We start from the raw sequence: 12,505 nt of genomic DNA on the forward strand, positions 1-12,505 counted from the left end.
GAAAACCAATTGTACCTAAAATTAATAAATATATTTTCTCTTATACTCATATATTATATATATTTATACATATGATCATCTAAAATTCAATTATTCATAGCTTCCTCACGAAGAAAATGAAATCACCACCTTGCTTTGCAACTGAGTCGAAATTAGACCACAGACCCAATATGATTAATTACTTGTCTTCCTAGTTAGGTATATCGATCCTACTGGAAGCATTATAATTGACTTGTCTATTTTAATTTGTCTTTTCTAGGTGATTTTATTTGTATTTTAATTTTTATATATATATGGTCTTAGACTCTTAGTCGATTAACATGTTTACATCCATTGCATGTGGAATGAAGTTTCTGTAAGATGAGAAAAGATTAGGGTTGAGGAAAGAAAAACGGAGTGGTAATAAATTCATGCAATTACTGTTTTACCTTGAGTCAATTCTTGAAATGCCGGTGGACGGGACTGCTGGTTTCTATATGATCGAACAATTTTACTTTGATACGAAAATTAACTTTCAGTTTCACAAATCCAGTTCTGTGTTGAAAAGAATTCAATCCTATCAACACAGTTCAGAACTGAACTAGCTAGCCTCAAAGGTCGACGACACTGTACTGCGAGATTAATTAATTAAAGCTAGCTAGCATACCAAATCTGAACAACGGGATATCAGCAAGACCTAAGGTCTCATTAATTATAAACGGCGTTTTTATTTAAATTGCTCATTTAATGAGTTACAGTAGGTTACTGCTGAGGTGTCATGTTTATGGTCTTTAGATATTGAATAAATGGATAATATTCAAAGTCAGGATAAACTAGGGTGAGATCATCCGGATCTAAATTTGGAATTGGAATGGCCCCAAAACCAAATCTTTTCCTAAAATCAAAAGTCTAAAATTTTGAGTGACTTGTCAATGAGGTCGATTATTTAATTAATTAGAAATTATTTCTTTTCTATCTGGTCATTGTTTATGGTCTAATTCATTACATAGCATATTAAGAATATCCATTACCAACAATAAATTAAGATCCACATGAAACGTATAAACATAATTTACTGTTGGTTGAATCCAGTAGTACTAGAACTACTGGATGGTCTTGATCAGCTAATTAGTCAGAAGTCTTGGTTGAATCTGTTTTATATTTGAGCAGTGGAACTCGCCAATTGAAGAGTTAATTATTGATGGTAAACTAAATTAGGTGCGAGAGGTTTGGTACGTCTCTGCAATTTTACATCTGGTGAAGGCATATGTTAAGAATTAATATAATGCCAAGTTGTTTATTGGATAAATAACTACGTTTTTTGCTAGCTAGCTAGCTTGATGGAAGCAGCTAGTTTATTATAGAAGACTTTGGTATTAAAAATGCTTTTGTTCAAATATACTACACAATTTTCACAACTTGGTATTAAAAATGCTTTTGTTCGTGTTTACTTTCAGAAGTTTCAAAGTGGAATATTAGTTTCAAAGGAGGAATGGTGAGATGGAGACTGAACATAAAGAAAAGGAGAAGGAGACTGTACCTAGTGTTAAGGGTAATATAGGAGTGTTGGTTATTTTTACTATTTTCATTTACTAGTGTTGGTTATTTCACTTAGTTTGCTTTAGTATATAAAGAGAATGTATGATTGTAAAAATGTAATCAGAAATTCCAGTAACAATGTAGTCCCTAGCCTTTTCGGGGTTTCTTTTCCTTTCTCCTCCTTCCTTCTTCTTTTTTCTTCTTCCATGGTTGAAATTCTAGCATGGTATCAAAGCCATGGCGGCCTGACCATCGCGCCACCGTTGCTTCTCCGCTGCAATTCTCTCCGTTCCTAGTTTCTTTTGTGTTTCAATATAGAGAAATCGAATCGAATACGCCCCAAAATCCCTCAATCGGAATTCCCAAACCCTAAAATTGTCAATCTCTCTCAATCCCTCATCATCACCGAGCTGCGGTCCAATTATGAACTCTCGCCATCTCCGGAATTATCGTCTTTCTGCTTTCTACTCTCGCCGAGTCGCCGGTGACCACTAGACCTCACTGGACCTCCATCTCCGACCGGAGGTCAAGATAACTCGACGGCTTCCAATGAGATTCCATCGGCATCTGTGTCGTTGGCCGATTCAGGTCCGGAGATTACAGACGACAATTCCGACTCCGACGGTGTTGAAATTTTAGAGTGTGTGATTCGAGCTTTGGCTCAAACGCTGCGTTTTATCTTCTTCTTGGTAAAATCTTGACTGTGCCTTTCATGAAAGTTCAATTGATTCATTTGCTTCTTGAAAATTGAGTTGGGTATATTGAGTGCTACTGCTATGTGACCTATTCTGCTTATCGATTGCCCCGTATTACCTGGATTATGAACTCAGTCTGCTTAGGTGATGGAATTTGGTGTTATAAGGTTGATGTTGATATGTTATGATTTGGTACTCTTAAGTGAAATCTGATCATATGCTACTCGAATATATTCAATTGTTCTGTGCCACAGTCTTTCCCATTTTTGTTTTCTTTCCTATCCCTCTTCTTGATTTCCTGTAAGATTTTTCTTTCAATTTGCTTCTGTACAATTACCAGTCAAAATACCAAGAGATTCTTTGTTTTCTCTATGTGTACAATTACCAGTCAAAATACCAGGAGATTCTTTGTTTTCTCTATGTGTACAATTACCAGTCAAAATACCAAGAGATTCTTTGTTTTCTCTATGCATTTCTGTACAATTACCAATCAAAATACTATCCAATTCTTTTGTTTTTTCAGCTCATTTTCAGCTTTTCTTTTCCTTTTGTACAATTACCAAATCAAGATCAACATCTGTAAAATTACCATTCAATCTTTTGCCTTCTGCACTTTTCTTCATTCTTCTTCTTTCCTGTATTCTTCTGGGCTGAGGCTGTGGCCACGTACTCCACTCGAGATGGGACTATTGCAGTTACTTTGTTGACCTTGGGTATCTTAGCTTGGTGGCTGTTCTGCTCTCACAGTTATGCTATTAGAAGAAAGGGCAGGGTTGGTGAACTGTGGCATGTTCCATTGGCATGCAACAATTATATATGGGCCCTGCTGATATGGTGAATGTGTGCTGATAATGTGAATGTGTGTATTAAGGATGTCTATCTGTTCTGCTGAAGGTTCCTCTGAAATTGTATAAACAAATTTGTGCCTTACCAAGAAGCTGAAGACGGTAACATGTTGGATTGGCTTCATAGGCAAAATGTTGCAATTGGCTTAGCATCTGTTTTTTATATAATGTGGGCAGCAAATGTGATTCATAGAGATACTGGTAATGAGCTGCTGGATGGGAATTTCATTACAACAAGCTTGGTGATTTTAGATTGGCAAAGCTCAATGATCATGATAGGAGCCCTATTTTGAGGCAGACAGCTGGAATAATGGGGTACTGATGCTTTCTACTTTGGTGGGAAAACTGATTGCAGCTGCTGGAATTCTGCATTCCACTGTTTTTCTTTGTTCCAACCATTATGCTTGGTACCCAAGCATATGGTTGAGGGGGGATGTTAAGGGTAATATAGGAGTGTTGGTTATTTTTACTATTTTCATTTACTAGTGTTGGTTATTTCACTTAGTTTGCTTTAGTATATAAAGAGAATGTATGATTGTAAAAATGTAATCAGAAATTCCAGTAACAATGTAGTCCCTAGCCTTCTCGGGGTTTCTTTTCCTTTCTCCTCCTTCCTTCTTCTTTCTTCTTCTTCCATGGTTGAAATTCTAGCAGGATCCACTGTCAGAGGAAGGTTTCCGTAAGCTAGCCCTGCCATTACCTTATTCTAAGCAGCATCACTCGAAGCTTGTTTGCTGCATAACTAAGGAACTGATGGACACGGAAAATCCACCACAAGTTCTGCCAAACGGCCGTGTCTACAGCACTAAGGTTCACACATTTGTGCCAGTAATTATTAGATGATTAGTCATTGAGTGTTTGAATCTTAAGTTTATGTTTGGGCAAGTTCTGGAAGAAATGGCCAAGAAGAATGACGGGAAAATTACTTGTCCAAGGACAGGTGATGTCTACAACTACACAGATCTGGTGAAGGACTAAATACTGTTTAGTCCTTGAGCTTCTGACCATAAAACACTTGAGTCCCTGACCTTCTAATTTCATACGTTTAGTCCCTATACTTCAAAATTTCAGACCAATAAGTCATTGCCGTCTAAAAGTCGCGGTAAAATATCTATTATGCCCTCAATTTTTTTAAAAAAATTAATTAATTATTTTATTTTTTTTGGAAAAGGAAAATTTTTTTTCCCTTTCTTTCTTTCTGTTTATTTTTTTCTGTTTTTTTTCCTTTCTTTCTTTCTGCTTGAAAAATAAAAAGAATAAATAAAATAAAGAAAAAAGAATATATATAAAAAAAAGAAAGGAATAAATTTATTAAAAAAAAATTGAGAGCATAATAGACATTTCGCCGCGACTTTCAGATGGCAAGGAGCCAAGGACCTATTGGTCTTAAATTTTGAAGTACAGAGACTAAACATGTGAACTTAGAAGGTCAGAGACTGAAGTGTTTTATGGTCAAAAGCTCAATGACTAAACAGTATTTAGTCCAATCATGAATCTACATATTTATTCAAGTTCTGTGATCCTGGCTATGCAGCAGCGTGTGCTCTATGTACATAAATCCTTTCCTTCCGATTAAAGTACCACAAATTCTGGTATAAGAAATTTCCCTGTGCTGTTATTCTCATGATGCCTCAACTTGAATTGGTGTTACTCTTGGGAACTTGAAACATGTATACAAGCAAGTTACTCTTTACAATTTTATTTCCAATCAATTTCATAATTTGTACCAAAACATATTCTACATATATTAAATTTATTTGATAGAACTCCAGGTAGCGTTTCTACTTTCTACTAGTAGTCTGGTATGATTGAGAAAGAATGAAAATAATCCTATGATTGCATGAATTTCCCATCTCTCTCTTTTGTACAGAGAATCAAAGAAACAAAATAGTCAGGAATTGATTGATACATAGCAACGCTGAGAGGTCATCCAATGACAGTACTGGAAATTTATAAAGCAACTTGGGAGCCAATTGAAATTTATACAAATATTCACAGTACAGTCTGCTGAAGAAAATGAAACGGCCTTCACACTGCATCTTGTGTGCATACCAGGTGTTCAAAACAATGCCGATTACAGCATTCTTTTTCGAACTCCAATGTTTTAACTGTTGAATTCTGTGATCATCGGTTGATAGGCTCAATGGTATCTTTGCTTATTGTGTTGTCCAGAAATACAGATTCGAGGAAGAGATGGCTGACTATGAAGGAGGTATAGATTCTTAATTAACTGTTGGTATAGACACTAAAAATGTATGCAGGTAGTAATTCTCATCTTCTTTTCAAAATGAGGGGCATGAGATCTTTGAATACGGGGTTGTCTACAGTACTTAGATGTTTATCATATACTCATTTACATCTAATTGAACCAAATTTACAACATTGACAACAAAGTTATCACATTTGTTTTACACATTTACATATAATTGAACCAAGTTACCACATCGACAACAATTTGTTCATAAACTTATAAAAATATCGTAGGTGGAGTAATTACCTCTAATAAAACTAAAATTACCCAAAAAATAACTCTATTTACCACAATGACAACAAAATTGTTGTCAGACCTGTAAATGAGTGTATCACATATATACAGGTACCGTATAATTTCCCCTTTGAATACAAGGAGGGTAAAGCTATAGTACGTTAACATTTCTCATACATCAACTATTTTTACCACTTTAAGGACTCGTGTTACCACTTTGATGACTAATATTACTATTTTGAGGACTCATACGGTAAACTAAGAAAATTTACCACTTTAAGAACTCATGTTATCACTTTGAGAACTAATATTACTATTTTGAGGACTCATTGGCAATTGTATGCATGTCATACGTTAACACATTGTACAATTTTCCATACAAGGAAGCTTCTGAGCTTTATTTCCATCACTTTCTTGTATATATTTGCATCACTTAAACGTAGGAAAAACTGATTGCCAAGTATAAATAAAAGATCAACAAGTTATTTTTTGGGTTTCTGGATCAACCATTTACATCGTACAATGCATATATAGTACTTATTATAGTGCAACTCTTGACAGGAAAAAAAAAAAGACTCCGGACGTCTTTGTAATTTGAATTAACTTAGATGGCACCCCCCAAGGTCAGAGACACTTTCTTCTTGCTGCCGTGCTTGTTAACTCTTTTGGAAAGAAATTTAAGTGGCAGAGCGGAGTAAGTGGTTGCAGTTGAACTTGGACATGGAGCAGGTGCCGCGGCCGAAGAATTGGTCCAGTTAGCGGCAATTTTCTGCCCTTTTTCGCAATGGCCAGCAAATGTGCAGATGAAATAAAATGTGCCGGGTTGAACAATCCCAACATTAACTGGCTTTGTTGTTTCCAAAATCGGATGTGTGGTGGTACAACTATCGAAATCCTCCTTTGTCACTAAAGCCAGGTCTTGTTCTCCTGCTGGAAACTCAAATGCTGCACAAGAAAGGAAACAACCATATTATCATCATCATGGATTTCTTCAGCACATGCATGTGCATATGGCATAAATGGAAGCCCTTAAATACCTAATTTTAAAAAGTTGTACGGGAAATATCGAATTTATTTGCTCAATTAGATGTGAACCCTAAAAAGCAATCGATTAATGGGGTATTAATTCAGAGATGAAACTAGCTAGTAATACTCACTTATACTATCGACACTGATTTCAAAGGTATGCTCGGCCGCCCAGGCCTCATAAGTGCCAGCTCCACCAGAAGGAATAGACCAAGCCAATTCGTACTCTTCAGCTTCTGTTGTATGTAACATTGCTGCCAATGCTATAACAGCAACTAAAACATTCATGGCTTTCCCCATCCTAGTATCTAATCAGTTAGCTTCACTGTCCTTGTGTTACTTTGTAGGAAATTGGTAATGAAGACTGAATGTGGTACCTGACTTTATAGAGGGAGAGACCTCTCGGATTTTAGGAAAGCAAACGGCCGGCTGAGAGACTCCCGCCAAATTTCACAAAGAACTATATTACTGCATATATTGTGTTTGACAACCTGAAATTACTAGATGGTGCTGTAGATGCCAATTTTTAATTCATACATAACAAGAGTTGATTATGTTCACATTAAGTTCGGTATTAACGATTCTGAACATTTCAGTAGGTTAATTAAGTACTTGCTTAAGTACATAATAGTACTATGAATAACCCCAAAGGCCAAGGGGTCATTTTCATGTGTCGAAGGAAGATAGGAACGTACTGGTGGGAATAAACTATAGTGGATTGGTTTCCCTCCCTGGAAATCTGTATTCTGTAATCTATAACAAAAAAAACATTTATAATATTAACAAACAAACAGTTATACATATACATATACACAGGGGCGGAGTCAGGATTTGATCTTGGGGGGGGGTCCATACATAAAGTAACGATCATATAACCGAATTATTAAGTTCGAAGAAAAAAAAAATAATGATAAATAACGGTATGACAATAATATAAAAATCTTATTTAATATATAGACAACTACCGAAATTCCTTGTTCAAATTCAAATCCTAATGACCTAGGAATGGGAATAGTTATTTATTATTACTTTGACTTCTCTCTCTTATCTTATTACTTCTTTAATCTTTATAGAATAAATATTATTATTTTGTTATTTTTTTTAAGTAGAGACTGACAGTATGGTTTGGGTAGTGAGAGGGGTCAGCATTATTATATATATAATTGATACATTTGATTTGAGAGGGGATCCAGTAGGTTGCATTGATTACACCATACATGTTTAACTAATAATATATATATATATATATATATATATATATGTGTGTGTCAGCCAAAAAGCTAGGGGGGTCCGGACCCCTTTGGGCCGAACAGTAGTTCTGCCCCTGCATATACATATAGATATACGTATACGTACTCAAGTAGAGACATTTTTGCTAAACAGTATCAGGTGTTCAGAGCTTCAAAACTATCAAGCTTTTAGACAAGGTTAACGTATAAACAATTTTGTGTGTGTTTAAGAATGTAGGAATGCAAGAGAGATTGTAGAGAATTGGTGTGTGTATTAATTGATAATAGGAGCCCTATATATATGGATTACAAAGTACAATTTCTTGGAGTACAAGGATTCCTATTCTAACTTGAAGTGGAAATTCTCTCCTATTACAACTATAGAACTAATCCTAGTTTGACAAGGCACACTAAAGTCAACATCCTTCAACACTCCCCCTTGTGCCGCTCAAACTTGATGATGAGGCTTCAAACGTTACCTTGTTAAAAGCCTTGCTCAAGGAATAAAAACTCTGTGGGACAAAAACAACCTCGATCGAGGAGGAGAAAAAGAGTACAACACATCATTCACTTTTCAAGATCAAACATGTAGACATCATACCTCCCCCTGATGTTGACATCTCCCCCCGATTGCTACAATCATGGGAGCTCGGATAACTTTCTCAATCTGATATGATGCTCTTCACATGTTTCTCAAAGGTGGATTTAGGTAATGACTTAGTGAATAAGCTTGCTACATTATCCTCTGATCAGATTTGATTCAGTTCAATCTTTAGAAGTGCTTGTTATTGCTGATTATAAAAGAACTTAGGCGATATATGCTTGGTGTTGTTGCCCTTGATGAAAGCTAACTTCATTTGTTCAATACAAGTTGCATTGATCTATGGTAGACTTCAAACCACAAGTTCCTCAAAATATGTCTAATTACAGACCTTAGCCATATGCATTCACGCACAACTTCATATAGAGCAATAATCTTTGCATGATTTGAGGAAGTAACAACAAGGTTTGTTTCATAGCCCTCCAAGATATTGCAGTACTTCCCTTGGTAAAGACATAATCCATTTGGGAGGGACCTTTGTGATGGTCAGAGAGGTACCCTGTATCAGCAAAACCCATCAAAACATCACCATATGTCGTTTTGATGTAAGAGATGTGGACTAAACTGGCCATTCTGGGCGGCAACGACATGGCCAGTCATGACATCTTGGTGGACGGCGGTGTTTTGCCTAACGGGGTCTGATCCCATTCTTCTGTCATTGCTTTTCTCTATGTAGGGATAAAACAAGCCCATGTCAATCGTACCCTTTAAGTATCGAAAGATTGTCTTGATACCAATCCAATGGCGGCGTGTTGGCGCAGAGCTATGTCTAGCTAACAAGTTCACTACGAATGAGATGTCTGATCTTGTGCATTGAGCTAAGTGCAATAATGCACCTATTGCACTTAGATAAAGCACTTCGGCCTCCAAAATGTCTTCGTCCTCATCCTTTGGACGAAACGGATCTTTTTCAAGCTCAAAACTACGGCCATTCATGGGAGTACTCATTGGCTTCACTTTATCATCATTAAAGTGCCTTAGTATTTTATGAGTACGCTGACTGATGGATCAAAATTCCATCACTATGGTGCTTTAGTTCTAACCCAAGACAAAACTGTATTTTTTCAAGATTTTTCATATCAAATTCGGATTTCAAATATTTACAGTTTCTTTTAACTCATTTAGAGTTCCAATTAAGTTCATGTTGATCTCAACATAAACTGCTACAATTGTAAATATGGAACTTATCCTTTTAATAAACACGCATGGGTATATTTCATTGTTGACATATCTATTCCCAATCAAATAGTCACTTAGACGGTTATACCCCATCCGTCCAGATTGTTTCAATCCATATAGTGAGCGTTGATGCGTTAAAAGCAAGCGCATAATTTAACCCTGAAAATATTGTTAGTAGTATAAGCAAATAGGGATCGTTCTATTCCGGGGATTGAGGGTACACCTGTCATTGTCAAACAATTAAACAATTAAAATTAAAACAAAGTATAATATTCACAAATATATTCACAACTATAAACATTATTTACGAAAAAAAGGGGGGATTTTGTTTTTGGATTTTCGAAAATAAAACTAAGTTAACAAAATAATTTAAAATGCAAAAACATAAAAATATGAATGGAATGAGAGAACAAAGATCAAAATCGAAACATATGATTAAAATTGATTCAAACCCTAATATTGTTCATCTAAGTCATGAGAAAGGAGTTGATCATGTGAAACGTTAAAAGCAAACAATTTCCCATATTTTACTTTTCAATGCTAATTAACCTAAGCGAAAGCACCTAGATCAATCCTATCAAACATGCATTCAAGCACTAGAAAGCTAGTTAATCACAACATGTTTAATGCATTACACATGAAGAAAGGCTATCAACTCAAGTGTACAACTTAGTATGGAAAAGTCCACCTAATTGCAATCCTCGTTAATTAAATTTGATCTTTGTGCAAAACCTTTACTACTTTGATTTAAGTTTACACAAAATGAAAAGTCGATTTCATGTTCTTAAACCTAGCAACAATTATGCATAAACCCTATAAGTGTCGACCCAAATAAGATTAATACACAAAGGATATCTATAACGCAAATTTAATTAAGCAAACCCACATAAGCAACTCTCGAAGAACAATGATATGAATCTGAAAATATCAATTAATCATAAAAATTCCAGAAATAATACTTTGTTCATACATATATGTCAACTAGAACAAAACCAACGAAATCAAAGCAAAGGTTACAAAGGAGAATCGGATTACACCGTGAGATGGAGATGAGATGAACGAATTGAGGATGTAGTCTCTTGAATCTCGAAAGCAAGCTTCAAGGATGATGATGGAGGATGATGCTCACGGCAATTCTTCTTCTCCCTTGGCCTTGCTTGAACTCGTGGCTTGCTCTAGAGGGTGGAAAGGAAAATGGAAAGGAAATGGAGAGACAAGGAGATGGAATGGATGAAGGAATGTGTCTTAGAATGAGAGGAGAAGGTGTTTATATAGGGAAGAAAAAGAAGAGTGAAATGATGAGTGGAAGAAAAATAATAAAAGTGGATCTAAGTTCACTTGTAAAATATGGAAAAGATAGAGAAATGATGAAATGAAAGCAAAGCATGAAGGTGCAGCAACATGGAAGTGACGATGATCTATTAAAGAGATTGTAGAAGAAAAATATATCCAAGGAAAAAGAGAAAAGTATCTAGCTTTCTTCATGTGGGTACGTAGGAAACATAAACATGTGAATATTGAGCTGGTTTTAGGTCAGTTTTTGCCCCTTTATTCCTTCAATTATTTCTCTAACAAGACTTCAGAATGAGCCTTCGACTTCTTCATAAAAAATGTTCCACTATGAGTGTAGATTATCCTGACAAATTTTCAGAGCTTTATTCCATGTGGTTGGGCCGAAAATGCTGCTGGACCTCTTACAGGTCCAGTTTTCCGGTTTTGCTTCTGTAGAAAATTGGGCTGATTGTTTAAAGGCCTTCCACTTCTATCTGGATCTTGCACTCTTCATATGAAATGTTCCTTTGGGTGTCTAGAATGGATCTGGAAGGTTTCAGCTCATTTGAAGTTCATTTGGTCAGGCGGCCGCTCTTTCTTCTTTGCTTGGCTTGGTTTCTCCTCGGAGTAGGAATATGTGTAAAATTGATCTTTTAGTACATTTCACCTTCATCTACTCCAATGTACCTTCATCTTTGCTCCCCTTGGTGTTCGCAAGCTCCTCTTTCCATTTATGAGTTCATTTCCACTTTTTTTGCTCGGAGGTCCTGAAAATAGAAACTAATAAGAAAAATAGAAACTTTCCTAAAATGAAAAAAGGCAACTTTCCTAAACTGAAAATGGAAACTTACTAAAAATGATAAATAGAAACTACAAAAATATAAACTTTCTACAAATAGGAACTTTCCCAATCAAAGAATGGAAACTTTCCTAAACAGGGTTTTAATAAGGAAATAACGCAAGAAATGTAGGGAAATGCAGCTAAAACGTCGCATTAAAATGCTCCTATCAAGCATTTTAATCATATTGAAAACGCACTCCGTGGTTTAGAGCCACTTGATTTGGGTGATTGAAGTCCATCTGGAACCTTCATATCTTTGAATCTAGATCCCTATAGAGATATGTTGTAACCACATCCATAAGCTGCATGTTAATTTTTTGAAAACTACTAAACTGACAAGGTAGTTGAACGTTATGACATTTATTATGGAAAATATGTCTCCTCGTTGTCAATTCTAGGGCGTTGTGAGAAACCTTGCGCCACAAAGCAGGCTTTATATCTAACAACTTCATTTTTCTCATTGCACTTTCTAACAAAGACCCATTTATGACCAACAAGCTTTACACTCATGGGTGTTAGCATCAAAGGCCAGTACACCGGTCTTTTCCTCTGACCTTTGTTTGCCATGCAGATAAACGAGACCGATGGCAATAGTAGCAGAACATCCCGTAATTCCGTCAAACTAGACCACCTATCTATCTGACTGAAACAATTTCTATTTTCCTCTCCTTCACGAACCCTTAACCCTCTACCTTTCTTCATTACTTAATATCGAAGGTGTAGGATTCTTACTTGCGTTCCTCATTTGATTCACAGCCGAGATTCACATCTGGATTGTTATTTGGATTATTGCGTTGTTATTTTGAGAAGCTGG

At 35.9% G+C, this 12,505-nt stretch overlaps 1 protein-coding gene across 1 annotated transcript; it reads right to left on the reverse strand.

The window, feature by feature from the left end:
• Positions 1–6,147: 6,147 nt before the first annotated feature.
• Positions 6,148–6,869, reverse strand: LOC112170200 (umecyanin-like). The gene is made up of 2 exons (XM_024307399.1): positions 6,701–6,869; positions 6,148–6,488 (listed from the first exon to the last, which is right to left on the reverse strand). The coding sequence occupies exons 1-2, from the start codon at positions 6,867–6,869 to the stop codon at positions 6,148–6,150; spliced, it is 510 nt and encodes a 169-aa protein (XP_024163167.1).
• Between the last annotated feature and the right edge of the window lie 5,636 nt (positions 6,870–12,505).

Source organism: Rosa chinensis, chromosome 1 (genome assembly GCF_002994745.2).
Source record: "Rosa chinensis cultivar Old Blush chromosome 1, RchiOBHm-V2, whole genome shotgun sequence".
In the NCBI taxonomy this organism is placed as follows: domain Eukaryota; kingdom Viridiplantae; phylum Streptophyta; class Magnoliopsida; order Rosales; family Rosaceae; genus Rosa; species Rosa chinensis.